The 18,068-nt window shown below is 40.7% G+C and overlaps 1 protein-coding gene across 1 annotated transcript in view; it reads right to left on the reverse strand.

Annotated features, from left to right (window-relative positions):
* Positions 1 to 18,068, reverse strand: part of DDC (dopa decarboxylase) — a 63,266-nt gene that overhangs the window by 10,708 nt on the left and 34,490 nt on the right. The window contains exons 8-11 of the mRNA XM_063304241.1: positions 11,470 to 11,537; positions 9,614 to 9,690; positions 5,988 to 6,007; positions 5,534 to 5,632 (exon numbers count right to left, since the gene is read on the reverse strand). Coding sequence (XP_063160311.1) covers positions 5,534 to 5,632; positions 5,988 to 6,007; positions 9,614 to 9,690; positions 11,470 to 11,537 — 264 coding nt within the window. The remainder of the gene's footprint in view (positions 1 to 5,533; positions 5,633 to 5,987; positions 6,008 to 9,613; positions 9,691 to 11,469; positions 11,538 to 18,068) is intronic.

Here is an 18,068-nt window from a genome sequence, read left to right on the forward strand (position 1 = left end):
CTAGTAGTTGAAGCACTGGACTAGGAGTGAGGGAACCTGAATTCTATCCCAGCTTTATGCCAGTTGTGTGACTTTAGGCCAGACGCTCTCTCAGGCAGAAGACAGTGCTCAAAAATGCTGCCAAGAAAGCAGCTAGCCTTCCGTTGATCCAAAGGTCAGATCTAAATGCACACCTCCCTTGGCAGGCTATGTGATACCGTATCTATCTATCTATCTATCTATCTATCTATCTATCTATCACAAATAAAATCACTCAGTCTCCCTTTGCCTTCCATAAGAATAGTCTGACTAGCACCTTTCCCCATCAGTAATCTAAGCCAAACAAACCAAAAGGATCCAGAAAGCATCATACATCTTCCACAACTGGAGAAGCAGCCTTCCCATATTAGGTGTGTGCCTTCCCGTATCAGAGAAGATGTATACCAAAGACACTGGCAAAAGTTACTCCTCACTTTGTTTGACTGATTCCTAGTGATCCTGTCATCTTTTCCTTATGGGGGAAAGACACACTGTGGGCAAAGCAGAGTCAGTCCTGCAGGAATGTTGGATATATCAGCTACTTTGGCTCAGGGTGGAATGATGAGGTGCAGGTGAAGTGCAATGGGGCCACACCACCAACGATAGGGGAAACAGCTTAGGAGGAAATGTTACACAAGCCAGACCTGCCCCTTTTCTTAGACAACTTCCCATAGTTAGCATGGTTGTTAAGCCTCCTACTAGATTTGTGTCAATATTTCTCCCCATGTGATTCTCCTAATAACCATTTCAGACCACATGGTGATATTCAACATTTTATGAAGTGCACTGCTTGCATGATAGGCTAAAGTTAGTGTTAGAAGAATCACATGGACAGAAGCCATGCTGAAACTGGGACCCATGTAAGCCAGGGCAAAGAGGATCTCATTTTACACAGGTGGACAACTTCAACAGAATCTGGTAAGAACTATTGTAAATATCAATCCAAATGATACATCAGGAATTTCTTGGAATGGATAAAGCTCCCACGATGAAGAGATCAGCCTGATACGACATTGAAAGCCATCTAATTATTTTCCCCAATAATTAGGTTATAATAAAATAATAATGGAAGTATCATAAAATACAGCAAAGTATAATAATAAGGAAAGTACTGTAAGACATAGAATAAATTATCTAATATAACAATAAACATGTATCTTATATAACAGGATTGTTATTGCTGGGTAAAATCCTGAAACTCAGTTCTGGTAGTTTTTTCCCCTTTTTTCCTGCTACAAGAAGGAGGATAACGTACCTGTGTGTATGTATGTATGTGAGAAAGAATTACTTTTCCCATATATACAGATGGGAATCAGTTAATTTTACAACTTATTTTACAATCAATTAATTTCAATAAAATTACTACCACGGAGAGAATTCCTGGGAGAGAAAAATCTCCAGAATCGGTTTCAGCTGAGGCTAGCATAGTAGAACAACAAAGTGGGCATCTGGGTAATGCACAGAGCTATCTTAACTTATCTTATCTTATCTCATCTCATCTCATCCTGTATAAAACTATAATACATGTGGATAACCCTTTTACTGTCTCATCTTCTCATCATCTTACATTCAGGATTGTTTTCCTTTTAAATAAATACAGTATCTCTGTACATATGACTGTTTAATAGCTTTAAAACAACAAGTAGAAATTAGATGAAATTTTCTTGCATTCTTGGAGCTGCTTTACCTGAAAGAAGAATGCACTGAGTTTTTAAAAATCTATTATAATCATTTATAATTATAATGAGCAGTATTTAATAAAGTCAGAGGGGGGCGCCAAAGCTTTGGAGATTTGCATTGCTACAAGGAATGGAAACTGAAGATCTTCTACAGGTATAGGAAGATAACACTGTTCATATACAGTATACAGAAGGGTCAGCAGACAAATAAGTACATGCATATGACTGCTGCTTTAAAATAATTATTGTTTTATAATCAGGTATAAAAACTCCATAAATAGTGGACAGATATGGACTGGTTGGGTTGGGAACTTCTGAAAAAAATATACTGAAAATATATTTGCATACCACTCCAGTGAGGAAAAAAGAGGGTGGGGGGGCAGTCTAGGAAACTTGAAATGCCCAGGGAGCTTTTAACTGATCAAAAAGATAAAAAGGACATGTGTAGAAAATAAGTCAAGGATGTTATCCCTCAGGAAGTCTACCAAAAGTAGCTAATATCTGCAGGGGGGAAATAAGGAAGACCAAAGGAAAGAAAGCTAAACACAACTAAAAGAGCTGTTTGTGTATTCCAATAGTAAAAGGGGAAAAAAAGGAATGGGTGGGGATGATGCAAGAAAAAGGAGATAGGCTACTAACAGAACAGGGAGAGGGCAGAGAATTCCATTGCCAGTTTTGCTTCACCTTTTCCCCAAAAGGGAACTGGGTTAAAACTAATCTGAGCAGAACAATTGACAAAAGGAAGGAGTAGCAACCCAAGGTAACTTTTAACTGCGTTTAACTTTCCAAAATAAGGCCTGAAAGGTCCCTTTCTATGTCTTCGAGAAATGATGGACGACAGGCATAGTGCCAGAGAATTTGAGATTTTATTTTTCCTATCTTAAAGGAATTTTATTTTTATTTTTATTTTTCTTATATTAAAAAAAATAGAACACTATATATAGCTGGAACTATCAGCTCTGGGCAGGAAAGAGTGACAGAAAATGGGAAGATTGGTTTTTGCAGCCCAGGTTTAGTGGCTTCGTTGGTTACAAAATGCAAATCTGTTTCATTGAAAATGTAATTAATGGTCGTACAATTCCTCTGTGATTAAACCTTACTTCAAGAATGTTATTCTGTTTCTGGCATGTAAATCATCAGTCGATGAGGCAGAAGAGAAACTAGAAGAAACAGCCAACAGATCTGACAATAAGAGACTGGCCCCACTGCTCCTAGTTCCATCCCTGAGCTACAGCCTTGACTGCCCAGCTCGCATGAACCCTGTCTCCATGAGCTGGAAGAGGCTTGCATGGTGATTGTATGCTGAGGTCTTTGGGCAGGACTGTTTCCATGGAAGTATGTCATACTCCCCACATAGCCCCTTTCTGCATTCCAACTGGCTGGCACCAGCTTGCCTTCCAGCATTTAAAATTCTACCTGATTATAGTATGATGCTGGAACAACTTCCATGACAGTCTAGCCTTGTTCGTATTGTGCTGTATCTCCTTGGAATCCTTGATCCTTCATCTGGAGAAATCCTTTCTGCCTTGCTGTCTCAGTGACTTCTGAGTGCCCACAATAACTGTTTGCTTATTTAGGACTCTAGCTTTGTTTTCTGACTACACCTGTAAGTGTTGCTGCCTGTTTATTACCTTGGAGAGCTAATAACTTTGATAAAGCAACCTTGCTAAAGCTGAACATACCTTTATAAATAAATTTATATGTAATTTATTTATATGTAATATATTTTAATGCATTTGTATGTTGTATTGAACAGCGATAGGGGGAGATATGCCCAATTAAATGCAAAATTCCAGAGGTTAGCCAGAAGAGACAAGGAATTATTTTTAAACAAGCAATCCGCGGAAGTGGAAGAAGACAATAGAATAGGAAGGACAAGAGACCTCTTCCAGAAAATTAGAAACATCGGAGGTAAATTCCAGGCAAAAATTGGTATGATCAAAAACAAAGATGGCAAGGACCTAACAGAAGAAGAAGAGATCAAGAAAAGGTGGCAAGAATATATGGAAGATCTGTATAGGAAGGATAATAATATCGGGGATAGCTTTGACAGTGTGGTCAGTGAGCTAGAGCCAGACATCCTGAAGAGTGAGGTTGAATGGGCCTTAAGAAGCATTGCTAATAACAAGGCAGCAGGAGACGACGGCATCCCAGCTGAACTGTTCAAAATCTTGCGAGATGATGCTGTCAAGGTAATGCATGCTATATGCCAGCAAATATGGAAAACACAAGAATGGCCATCAGACTGGAAAAAATCAACTTATATCCCCATACCAAAAAAGGGAAACACTAAAGAATGTTCAAACTATCGAACAGTGGCACTCATTTCACATGCCAGTAAGGTAATCCTCAAGATCCTGCAAGGTAGACTTCAACAATTCATGGAGCGAGAATTGCCAGATGTACAAGCTGGCTTTAGAAAAGGCAGAGGAACTAGGGACCAAATTGCCAATATCCAATGGATAATGGAAAAGGCCAGGGAGTTTCAGAAAAACATCTATTTCTGTTTTATTGATTATTCTAAAGCCTTTGACTGTGTGGACCGTAAAAAAATTGTGGCAAGTTCTTATTGGTATGGTGATACCAAGTCATCTTGTCTGCCTCCTGAGGAATCTGCATAACGACCAAGTAGCAACGGTAAGAACAGACCACGGAGCAATGGACTGGTTTCAGATTGGGAAAGGAGTACGGCAGGGTTGTATACTCCCATCCTACCTATTCAACTTGTATGCAGAACACATCATGCGACATGCTGGACTTGAGGAATCCAAGGCTGGGGTTAAAATCGCTGGAAGAACCATTAACAGTCTCAGATATGCAGATGATACCACTTTGATGGCTGAAAGCGAAGAGGAACTGAGGAGCCTTATGATGAAGGTGAAAGAAGAAAGTGTGAAAGCTGGCCTGCAGCTAAACCTCAAAAAAACCAAGATTATGGCAACCAGCTTGATTGATAACTGGCAAATAGAGGGAGAAAACATAGAGGCAGTGAAAGACTTTGTATTTCTAGGTGGAAAGATTACTGCAGATGCTGACTGCAGTCAGGAAATCAGAAGACGTTTAATCCTTGGGAGAAGAGCAATGACAAATCTCAGTAAAATAATTAAGAGCAGAGACATCACACTGACAACAAAGGTCCGCATAGTTAAAGCAATGGTGTTCCCGTAGTAACATATGGCTGCGAGAGCTGGACCATAAGGAAGGCTGAGAGAAGGAAGATCGATGCTTTGGAACTGTGGTGTTGGAGGAAAATTCTGAGAGTGCCTTGGACTGCAAGAAGATCAAACCAGTCCATCCTCCAGGAAATAAAGCCGGACTGCTCACTTGAGGGAATGATATTAAAGGCAAAACCGAAATACTTTGGCCACATAATGAGAAGACAGGACACCCTGGAGAAGGTGCTGATGCTAGGGAGAGTGGAGGGCAAAAGGAAGAGGGGCCGACCAAGGGCAAGGTGGATGGATGATATTCTAGAGGTGACAGACTTGTCCCTGGGGGAGCTGGGGGTGTTGACGACCGACAGGAAGCTCTGGCGTGGGCTGGTCCATGAAGTCTTGAGGAGTCGGAAGCGACTGGACGAATAAACAACAAAAAAATGTTGTATCGATGAACATACTGCATATTTTTCCGCAGAAATGTGTGTTTTTATATGCATTTCTGGAAAACTGCATCTCAAAATTCAGAAACTAAAAACATCAAAATATAACTGGTTTTGATGCACATATTATATTTGGAGTCTGTATTAAATTAATTTTAGATAATACGTGAACTAAACACATTTTTCTTCCTGCCCGATTTCTTTCTGAGTATTTAGTAGTAAAATAAAATATGTTCACCTTGCGGATGTATTCTTGTAATCCATTTACACCATACATTCGGAACACAAACCACATTTTCAAGGAACGGAATCTTCTGCCTAAAGGAATCTGCCAGTGCTGGAGATAAAACACAGACAATGACTTTTCATTCAGAATGGAATCTTCATCAAAAAGAGAAATGGATTAAACACCGTCAGACTTCTTAATAACCAAAATTAGAATAATAAGCAAGAATCAAGTATCTGAAACAGCAAATGCTATGCCAGAGTCCAGATTCTGTAGGACACAGAGCAAGGTGTTGTGGCACAGACAGGATTTAGACAGCCCAGGCAAGATGCCTCTCTCAGGCACATTTTCTCCCTTCTTCCCAATTCCTGAAGAGCAAAGCTGTAATTGCATCCAGCCTTTTTGTTTTTCCTTGACAAATACAGAATGTGCAAATTATTATTCTTATGGGGAAAGGAGTACTTACCCTGTAATCTGTAATGCATCCTGTAAAGGGTTGGGGGTGAGTGAAAGAGAAACAATACAACAATATATAAATATGAATTCATTACTCTGCCTTCAGGCAGCCTAATCCATCTGTTCAAAAACCTTTATATGGCAAGCAGTACTGACCTTCTGTGAAGGAAACAAGGCACTGCTGAATGCAACCTGTATAATACCGTTGCAATTCTACTGAGTATGTATTTGGTAGAAAGTGGAAATCAGACTGTGGATTTCTCTAATGCACTTACAAAGAAAGAAATACATGCATAGAAAATCCAGAAATAGTATACACAAGTAAATGATCCCATGCCAGATTTCCTGCATGGTTGAAGCTGTTGTCAATACTATGTAATAGAATTTCCTTCCACTGCAACTGAGACCATACATATCCAAAGTAGCAAAAACATTTACAATACTTTATCAAGAAAGATTAAGGAATTATTAAATTATAGATTCTATTTTGTTTGATATAAGCATCTAATCCTAATTTCACAGTTAAGAGAACTAATTCCAGCATGATATTTCTTTGTTGGAGAACTCATGTGACTCCTCACTCAAGAGAAAGACGGTTCTGTTGCTGGGTCTATTGGCCTATTGCAATCACATGCAGTATTTTGTCCCACAGACTCAAAAATACTGGAGCAAATAGGTTATGGTTGTGTTTCTCAGGTGTACAGTCAGTAACAGATCATCCTATGAAACCTGTTAATTTGCAGAGCAGCCACTTGGTAATTACTTCCTTCCAAGCTACATTGGAAAAGCAGAAATGCGTATGATGGGTTACGTCGAATGTGGGGTGAATGGATCTCTGCTTTTACAACTGTACAGTTTCCTCGCTCCACCTCTTTCTTCGTAGTCCCTTGTGACTGACCTTCAACCCTCCAAACCATCTATGGGGATCTGGGGGAGGGACAGGAAAACAACTTATTATTGGATGGACACTATACTAGTAGACATAATCCAATGAACTAACCTCATACAGTGTGTGTATGAGAACTTCTCTCTTCAGTTTTCTTAAGCTATCTCGAATTTTCTTCCAGCTATTCGTTTAACTACCAAATTAGTATTATAAGCTAGCTATTCAACCAGACCTTTTATATGAAAAAAAATCAATTTCACAGTATATCAAAACACAATATAAAATTCTAAAATGTCCCAGGTATGAAAATGGTACACTCAATCTTACCCAAGCTATTTTCAAATATATTCTCTTTTTCATCTATTGGCACTGATTTGTCATAAACCAAAGCACATAACACATAGGAAAATAAATTCATGTCTAGTGAATTTACATCATTTACAGTGCACAATTACCCAAAAATATTTTGGCTTTTCTTTAAAAGCCCCAAAGGATACTGTGCTCCACTTCCAGTTCCAAATGACTTTTTAAAAACAGTGGTATCCAGTCCGATGTAGGAGAGGCACATTTTTCCTAGTAATGCTAGGCATTGCCTTGCAGAATAGATGGTAAGATAGGGAATAAATTAAGCTGAGAAAAACATCTTTGGGGCTACGGCAGGGAAGAATATGCTAGTGGGAGAATTCTCTCCATCCCATCCATTTCCCATACTGTACTTGCCAGTCTCTTTATTCCAATTAATACAACAAAAATGTGTGGTTGGAACACATATTTGCCAACTAATATCAAGATTCATAATCAGCAAATTAGTGTGTGGTTAATATTCCCATTTATACATTTATAAAAAACCAATTTCCTCAGAATATTATCATACATAAAGCTGTACAGAATTGGAATTACAGAGATCTCATCTCAATGAACCAAGTAGATTTCAGAAGGAACTGAACCAGAACCTCAGATAAGCAGCTGAAAAGCCTACTATTCCATCTCACTAGAAGCGTTGATTTAATAGCTGCAGGGCAGGAGCAAAGCCGGAGGCAATTGGTGATGGATAACTAATTGCATGTTGCTGTAACGCACCATGTGGCTAATGATACACTAGTAACCTCTTAAAAAGAAGCTGAACAGCATAATGCAATCTACTATTAGTTCTTGTCACTATAATTATAAACTTCAGTCTTATCTCTCTGTAGTCCGGATGAACTTAATTAAAGCTGCATATGTGGTATTTATAAAGAGTATAAAAGAGTATCTTTCTGATGCTAACAGCCGTATGCTAGTGGCTAGGTAGTAAATAGAGTCTTGAATGTTAAAGTATAAATTAAGACAAAATGATAGAACCAGACAAAATAAGGAGTATTTTTTTTCTGTTTCTTGAACAGAATTAACTGCTTGGCCATTATAAAACTACATGGCATGAACAGATTGCCTTTCAAAGACACACTATACTTTACATTCTGATGGTAGAACAACTGAGGAATGACTTGCAGTATGTCAGCTTTGCCAAACAGCACAAGACTGGAAGTTCTTCATATCTGTACACATTTCTCTTTCCCATTTCAAGAAAACTTACTCAAAAGACGAGGATTACTTAAATGTTTCCACTTCCCTAAAGCAGTGGAAAATAAAGATAGTTTTGTAGGATTGGGCAGGCATAAAATATTAAGAGATGCCTTGTTATGTTAGATCTATCTGTTCTGATGTTCTTGGAAGCATTTTATAGCATCATCTTGTAACATACATGGCTCTCTACATATGCAAAGCAGGCCTGCCCAGAGGGATCTGTAGTGTAAATTTGGATGGACAGAAGGGAGGGATGCTAAAAGCCACTGTGAGCTACAGAAAGGATCACAAAATAAATCTGAGCAAATGCTGCTACATATCATAAAGCTTAATTTCAGTTGGGAATGAGATTTCTCTAAGGTTTAACCATGTGAAAAGAGACCCAACTCCTGTGTATTTAGATAACTTTCCCTAAACTAGTCATACTGGTGAGGACTTAGGGGAGAGATAATCTAATTCATCAAGAGAGCCTTAGACTGGAAAATGCTATACCAGAAAAGCGAGGTAATATAAAAAAACAAATGAAAAAAGATATATCTTTCCTTCTCCCAATCCTTGCACTAAGGATACTCCAATGACTCCTAGATTGAATGAAGAATTTGTAACATTCTGTTCAAAGTTCGTGAACACTTGGAAACATTCCAGTTTGATACCCTTTACACTAACTTCATATAAATATGGCACATTATGGTACTTATTGACAACTGCTGGATTAGCATCTTTCAGACAGATCAAAGCTAGAAAACAAGCATTATTAACTTTATTGGAAAAAGCTGAACAGACAGTTGTGAGACTATGCTTTAGACTCAGTTTTTTGAGCATAGATCTCCCATTTTAATCCTGCTTCTGTGTAACTGCAGATAAGCAGAGCCTAAAGCACCGTTTGGTGGAAGCCACCATAGTATAGCTGCTTTTCAAATATCCTGACCATACACTACTTATTTTTCATTCTTTCAATTATTCAGGGAGGAAATTATGACTGCATACTTCAAAAATTGGTGACAGAATTCAGTAAAGTACACTAAATCTCTCTCAACAATGATGTTCAAGTCAGAGAAATAAAACAGAAACGGCAGGGAAAATACTATGAATCATGTTAACTCTCATTGTCTTACATGTCCATATCATGCAGAAACTGGACCGAGATTATTTACATTAAGGAAAATTATTATTTAATGGCACTTTACCAGATTCATCATGATCATGCTTCAAGTAAACAGGATCTATTTTAAAGGCACATGTTAAATCCGATCTCTTCTTCACCCTGCACAGATATTGAATATAGATGGTCACTGCCTTACTTAAAAGTTCACCTATTTCCATGATGACTAGAAGTAGAGATATAAGTTTAAATCAATTCAGATTAATCAGTGGATAAGTTTTAATGGAGATTAACAAAGAAAAACAAAGAAAATGCTCAGAATCATCCCATCTGCTCTCCAGAATGCCATCGTGTAGCCAGTGAATCGCAAGGAGTGTTTGCAATAATCCAGTAAGAGATGACGGGAGGTGGGGACATCACCATTTCCAAGCCGAGCTGTAGCCTTAAAGGGACATTGGATCAAGCCACCCCATTTCTAAATCACCTAACATTTATTTATTTATTTAAAGTTTATGTACCCCAAAGAGAAGCTTTGTACAAGAAGAAGAAGTGGACTCTCTTGGTGCTTATCATTATTTCTGGATTAAATTTTTTAAAATCTTTTAAAGTTTTGGCTTGTTTTCCCATTTAAAGCTTAAGGAGGACTGAGAATATATAATTGCCTCCCCGCTATTATTTTTGTACTGAATTTGAAGGATTTAATATTTTCCTACACGTTGCATCTATTGTTTTAAATCTCTAGCCTTCTGTTCACTTTCCCTGAGGGCTGCTTGTTAGCATACTTCCTCTTGTCTCAGTTTCATGCAGAAATATTAACTCCTATCTCTGCTAGTCAAGTATCTAGGGGGTACCATAATTTACTGCCTGAAACATGAAGGATTTCAAGGAGATTTTCTGTTATGAGTTCTGTTATGAGCTTAAGCAGACCTACAAACAGATCTTGTCAGATTCTTGTCAAGTTATTTTGCAAGATATTTGGGACATTGTGGAAAATATTTGCTCTAAAATGTGTCATCTGGCTGAGAATGTTATGGAAGAAGCTGAAGATTTTAACAAAGATAGAAACAATTTTACTGACAGTGAGACTGAAGTCTTTGCTGAAATGCCAGACAAAGGTTACATTCTGGTGGTGAAGGGGTTAAAGGAACAGCCTGAATTGCAAATCACAAAGGGAGCTGTTCCTCCAAGGGAAAGAAGAGTCTGTTCTGTGGGAGGTTCTCTGCTGAGAAGTCTCAGGGGGCAGTTGGGCTGTTTGATTTTTGTATGAATAATGCCTTGTGGAGATATATAAATGTTTTGGTTTATTTCAAAGTGGGATAAAAAATTAAAATGTTTAATTGGATTGACAAGGAGGCTTTTATGATTTTATTTCTTTTTAATTATTTGGATTAAGATTTACTGGATTCTTTTTAAGGTTTGTTTGATTTTTAAGATTTATAAGGTATCTATAAGGTATAATAATAATTGCTTGGTTTTTAGTTTAATAGGGTTAAGATTGTTGAAGTGTTATTAATTATAAAAGTAGACAATTTATATGTTTTTATAATTTGATTTTTATTATAGCGGACAAAAATATATAGAATAGTGATAGGAAGGAAATGGTTTCTTTATCATGATGTAGGAAGCAGACCCACTGGCTTGCTATTCTAACAAGACTGAGCCTGAATCCATCGAATTCCTTCTTGAGAAGGGACAACTCAAGGATCCTGGCCTCCATAAGATGATAAGCAGTTTGTTCCACAGTTTGTTGAGCCACTCTTGGCATAAGGTACCAAGCAGGAGCAATCAATTGGTATGATCAGCATAATAACCTAGAGTTCCTGGAAAACCTGTCTTATAAAGGCACACAGATGCTACCATTGAGTCTGCCCGCTACCACATTCCTTTAGAGAGAAATGTTATGTGATAACACTGTTAATAATTCTTGTACTTCCTACTTACCACATAGTAGAACAATCAAAGTTCACTAGGAGCCACTTGTGAGGGTTAAAGTTGAATGAATCCGCAAACTATAAAGAAGAAAATAGACAAACTATTATAGGATAAGTGTCCTGAAATAGTTTCCAGAGTGTCATTCTCTCTGTGGTACTTTAAATTGTGAGAAATATTGGAATGTTCAGAGACCTGTTTGAATTCCAGCATCAACATTTACAGAAGAAAATTCTGAAGAAATTTATTTTATCTACAGTAAACAAAAATTGTACATGTGGTACACTGAATGAAGTCTCTTCCATATTCTGGTTTGTTCACTATATTGATAATAATAAAAATAAATGTTTATTACTAATGTTTATTAATTATTTATTAATTTGTTTTTAAATTTAAGATAGATTTGATTTAAATTAAATTAATCTGCCATCCCTGGGGCGTGCCTCAGAGGTAGCTCGGGAGTTCATGGCCACCATGGCGGCCATGGGCCTGACTCAGATTATTTGGGACCCAACTCGAGACAGTGGCCACACACCAGACTGTTTTCTTGTCAGAACAGTGGCAATGTGATCTAAGGGAAGAGGTACATCTTTCCCCTTTGTCATCGTCAGACCATGCCCTGGTGGCCCTGAGTTTCTCTTATGTCACTCCCCTCCACAGGGAGGCAGGACCTGTTTGATCGGTCCACCCCCGGTGACTAATGGACCCCATGGAGTTTCAGAGGGAGCTGGGGGTTATGCCCGAGGACTTGCTGCATGGTCCAGCAGAGGCTGTGGCCGCCGCCTGGAATAGGGAGGCAGTTGGGCCTTGGACAGGATCGTACCTGTGCGGGCCTCTCTTATCCCATCGAACCCGATACTCCCCATGGTTCATGGAGGAGCTGAGGGTTCTGAAGAGGATTAAGAGATGCCTAGAGCGCCGCTGGAGAAAAACGAAGACTGAACCCAACCGGACACAAGCTAGAGCCGCAATTAAGGCCTACCTTGTGGCGGTAAGAGTGGCGAAATGTCAGTACTTCTCCACTCTTATTGCATCCGTAGAATGCCGCCCAGCAGCCCTGTTTAGGATCACCCAATCCCTGTTGGGGAAAGGGGTCCGGAAAATCATCTACAGGGCCGTGCTGAGGAGTTTTTGGAGCGTCTGCAGGATAAAATCGCTCAGATATGTGCTAAGCTGGACTCCAAGCGTGAGACAGGGTCTCAGGAGATGCCTGGGGAATGTACTTACCAAGTTATCTGGGAACAGTTTGATCCTGTTGGGCCTGAGGAAGCAGACAAGATCCTCCAGACTATAAATGCCACCACCTGTCAGTTAGATCCATGTCCCTCCTGGCTAGTAAAGGCAGTCTGGGAGGTGACGTGCGGTTGGGCCCAGTTGATGGTAAATACATCCTTGTGGGAGGGGGTGTTTCCAGCGGCCTTTAAGGAGGCTCTGGTGTGCCCCCTCCTCAAGAAACCATCACTGGACTCTACTGTACTGGATAATTTTCATCCAGTCTCCCTCACCCCCTTTATGGGGAAGGTGATTGAGAAGGTGGTGGCACTGCAACTCCAGAGGATCTTGGATGAAGCGGATTATCTGGATCCCTTTCAGTCAGCTTTCAGGCCCGGATATGGAACAGAAACGGCATTGGTCGCACTTATGGATTATCTCTGGTGGGAGCGGGATGGAGGCAGTGCATCCATCCTGGCTCTCCTTGGCCTCTCAGTGGCTTTCCATACCATCGATCATGGTATCCTTTTGGGTCAGCACAGGGAGTTGGGGGTGGGTGGGGTAGTTTTGCACTGGTTCACTTGCTTCATGCAGGGCCAATCCCAGTCGGTGTTAATATGGGAGGAGAGATCAGGCTCACGGCCCCTCCTTCGTGGCGTGCCGCAGGGTTCAGTACTCTCTCCTCTCCTTTTTAATATTTACATGAAACCACTGGGTGAGATCATCCGTCTCCACGGGATGAGGTATCATCAATATGCTGATGATATTCAGCTATACATTTCCATCCCAGGGGAAGTAAGTGATGTTGTGGCTGCCCTTTCCAGGTGCCTGGGGGCCGTTGGGGTCTGGATGGGGAACAACAGGCTTCAGCTGAACCCTGGTAAGACAGAGTGGCTGTGGGTTAATGGCTCCTCAGTTCCCAGGAATTTGCCATCTTTAGTTCTGGATGGGGTTGCACTGCCCCAGACAGACCCGGTGTGTAACTTGGGGGTCCTCATGGACTCATGACTCCTGCTCAAAGAGCAGGTGGCAGTCATGGCCAGAAGGGCCTTTGCACAACTTCGAGTTGTGTGCCAGTTACGCCCCTCCTGGAGCGAGAAGCCCTTCGAACGGTCACTCATGCCCTGGTCATCTCCCATATAGACTACTGTAATGCGCTCTACATGGGGCTACCCTTGAAGAGTATCCGGAAGCTACAGCTGGTCCAATATGCCGCTGCGTGGATGATTTTAGGTGCTTCAAGATCAGGAAATATAACTCCGCTGCTCTGCGAGCTGCATTGGGTGCCAGTTTGCTTCCAGGTCCAATTCAATGGTGTCCAATTCAACCTTTAAAGCCCTACATGGCATGGGTACAGGTTACCTAAGGGACAGTCTCATCCCCGTCACATCAACCCGTCCCACCCGGTCATGCAGAGAGGGCATGCTACGGACCCCGTCTGCAAGAGAACTACATCTGGCGGGGTCCAGGAGGCGAGCCTTCTCTGCAGCAGCTCCCGCCCTTTGGAACATCCTTTCCCCCAGAAATGCGGTTAGCCTCCTCTCTTCTGGACTTCAGAAAAAGCTGAAAACCTGGTTTTGTCACCATGCTTGGAGTGGGGAGAGGTAGAGTCATTCCTGGGGCTGGTTGGTTCCCTAGCCCTGCAGGGACCAGACTTATCCCTTATGGGCTGAATTTGATCTGCCCTTATTTGGATTTTATTGTATTTTATATTTATTGAAATATTATTATTTATAATTTTATTGAATTTTAAATTGTTTTTACTGTGAACCGCCCAGGGTCCCCCATGTGGGGGAGATGGGCAGTGATAAAAATAATTTAATTTAATTTAATTTAATTTAATTTAATTTAATTTAAATTAAATTAAATTAAATTAAATTAAATTAAATTAAATTAAATTAAATTATTTAATTTAATTTATCAGTTATATCAGCCCTCATCTGACACAACTTAGCACAATGTTTCCATTCTTTCCATTCTATGGAAGCCCCCAACTATGTGGGGAAACCCCCACCCCCGCATATGTTGAACATGCAGAGCAAGAGTATCGTATGTTTTTGGGGGTGCTTCTGAGTCAGTGTTGACTCCTGGCAACTGCCTGAATGAATCTCTGCACTTTTCTTGGCAACATTTTCAGAAGCGCTTTCTAGGGCGTAGAATGAGGGACTGGCCCAACGTCACCCAGCTGGTCTAATGCCCAAGGCAGGACTAGAACTCACAGCCTCCCAGTTTCTAGCCTGATGCCTTAGCCACTACCCAGCTGGCTCTCCTCACAAAATTAATAAAGATTATTATGGTAGACTAACCCCAAAGGGTCAGACATGACTCGGTGCTTGCACAGGGGACCTTTTACCTTTCACACAACCTGACAAAATAAAATTAGTTAATTTTATTGACCAGATTTAAATACCTGCTCATGATATGTGAATTTCCACATTCTGAACTTCATCCTCATAGTGGTATCAACAGTAAGAGTGGCAGAAGGACTTAACGATATGACCCAGTATCTGCTGTTCAAGGAAAACTTTGGGAATACTAGAATTTCTCTATCTGCCAATTTTAACACTTTCTCCATTAGGTTATTGTTCTTTTGTAAAAAATGAGTGCTCTAACTTATCTGGTAGGAACAGGGAGCAGATGGGTAGAAGTAGGAAATTTATTCACACTTGCTGAATGGTTGCTACCCTGAAAAGTGCTGGGCTATCCTGCAAGTGATGATTCATTTCCTTCACAAGCCAATAAAACCTACCCAGGAAATTACAGTGGGCCTTGTTTGCTGATAAAATGAGAAAGGGGGATGCTTTACAGGTTAGCGTTTTGCCCCCTTCTTTTTCTTTATTAGTCTGTAGCCTGTAGGCACTGACCTTCTCCAAAGAATGTTTTTTCTTCTGTTGACATAGAATTTATCTGACAGCTGAAGAGAGACCCAGGAAATTGCATTGCCCTTATCTAAGGAAGCACAGGGAAACCAGCTAGGCATTATTGAAAAAGGGGAAGAATATAAAAGAAAAATATTATACACAGAATGTTAAACAAAATCCCCCCCCCCCCCGCTCAGTTGTGAACTCAGGAAACAAAGCAGGAACTTCTCTACCTTGATTTCCAAATAAATGCAGGTAAGGAAAGTGGTCACTAAATGGAAATATTTATTTCAAGTAACACGTTGGCAATATCAATCTACAGCTGTAGGTTACTCAGAAAGGAAAGCCAGCCTTTGCCATCTCTTCATTAGGGCTTTGTGCGGTTTCCTCTGAGCAGAAGGAAGGTCAGAGGAACTTTAGTGGAGTAAAAGGCCCAAAGCTGTTCTTGCTTATCTGTTTATGGTTCCTTTATGCTTATGGCTAGGACACATCAAATAGTGCTGGCAAAAAAGACAGAAATACACAACTAAATCCAAGACTTCTGTATTGTAGGCACAAAGGATTCCTTTACCTGTCAGGCAAAAAGGGCACTCCCATATAGCATAGATAACTAGATAACCTCTCAGACAGGCACATACATAACCCTTCAAATGCCCCTTTTGCTGCCCCCTGGAGCTCGAGAGGATGAGGAAGCGAAAGGGAAAGGTTACTCACCAGTGAGGAACCCAACCACCAATCACTCCCCTATCACGAGATGGAGGAGACAGCAAGTTTTGATAGATGGCTGTGCCCATGGATTCTGAGACAACCTGGTGCCAAGGCAGATGATCTGCAGGGGCAGTGGGGGCTGCCCAGTGAAGGAGAGGCCCTTCCCCAGCCTGCAGATCAGGCACAGGGCTTGTAGCTGCTCTTCTGGGTGGCAGAGGCTGCCCAGTAAACAGGAGAGTTTTGTGGAAAGATCTGACAGGTAATGAGTGATCTCCCCCAGGTCCTCTTGTCACCCCTGCCAGATTTGGCAGCAAGCCTCTTAAATGTTTTTCAGGCTTCCTTTACACACAGGTAAAGTGCTTTTAGTATTAACCCCATGTTTAAAAACAGGTGAAAAAACATCTGAGAGACAAATTGTCAGCCGAGAGGGAAGTGGGAGGTTTCGGCTACGTCAGAGGCAAGCTCTGGGTTTTTTACCCAAGGGCATCTTGTAACAGTAAGGCCAATACCACGAGGGACCTTATTATAACCCCCTAGAGAAACGTATTTCTCAGTATTTCTTTAGAAATATCCTCACAACCTACTATTTCCCTGGCACTTAAATATTAATAATGGATATTAATATTTAAATGTAATATTGACAAATATGAGGGATTGAAGCAGCAGAGAGACTGACTCCCCTGATCCCCGCTCCTCGTGGCCCCGCTAGCCAGCAGTTGTTCTGATAGTCTAGGGCTAGGGATCTGTTCAAACGCCTGGCAGGTATGGGAGAGAGCCCAGCTTGAAGGAACCCGGTTCTCCCACTGCCAGTTAAGCAGTGCCCAGGGGCTGGAGGGGAAGAGGCGTGCCAGCCCCTGACCATCGTTAAGCACTTCACTGATGATGTGTTCCAGCAAAAAGTATGTCAGGAGAAGAGGGAACACATCACCCTTGTTACCCTCCTCTCCCTCCCCCAGTCAAACTTCAGGTTCAGTATTGTAAAAAAGTTCAGTCTTTTTTTTTTTTTTTACAATAAGGCCACTTTTTCATTCTCCAAATATTACTTTTAGCAGATCTTGTACATCCTGGTCAAGAAACAGGTGTGAAAGATACCTCAGAAACCTGAATCTCTTTGTTCCAATGCTAAAATATCTAGAATATAGTTGACAGATAAAAGGTCTTGGAGCAGAACCAGGAGAGGTCACATTCCTGCCAAATGTGAAATCCATTTGGTGACCTTCAGATTATTTTTCTATCTGCCTGTAATCCCAGGCAGTTGGTAGAGAGGCCACACATATGTGAACATATGAACCAAAATGATCCAAATGGAGAAAGGCAGATGTATAGGCACAAACACAGGCATACTCACAGACACACGGGGTCACTCTGCTGGGATAAGAGGTCTCTCTTCACATCAGCAGTGAGAGACTGCACTGCTCTCCAAGGGGTTGGGACACCCTGAATAATCCTGATAGATGTAACAGTCTCTACCGTTTTATCCAGGGTTTTATTTTTTATTTTAAAAGCTAATTTAAAAAAGACCTAGGTTAGAGAAAAGAGGGGAGGGATGTCTCAGCATTGTCATCCTGAAATTTGGAATTGAGGTGGGGTAAGGAAATGGAGTGCAGGACAATAGAAATCCAACCTCACTTCTTAGATACCCCATTCAAGTGTCTGTTAGAATTGAATACATGCTGCTATAGTTGAGTGTTTGGGACAGAGATGTCTAGTGGTATATCATCTGCCCTTCTACTTGTTAATTCCCTTCTTGAAATAGCCAAGATGATACAAGGGTTGGTACTGGATCATCCCAGTGTTCTTGTTGTAGGAAATTACCCATTTATACTAAGG

Source organism: Candoia aspera, chromosome 4, assembly GCF_035149785.1.
Source record: "Candoia aspera isolate rCanAsp1 chromosome 4, rCanAsp1.hap2, whole genome shotgun sequence".
NCBI classification, from domain to species: Eukaryota; Metazoa; Chordata; class Lepidosauria; order Squamata; family Boidae; genus Candoia; species Candoia aspera.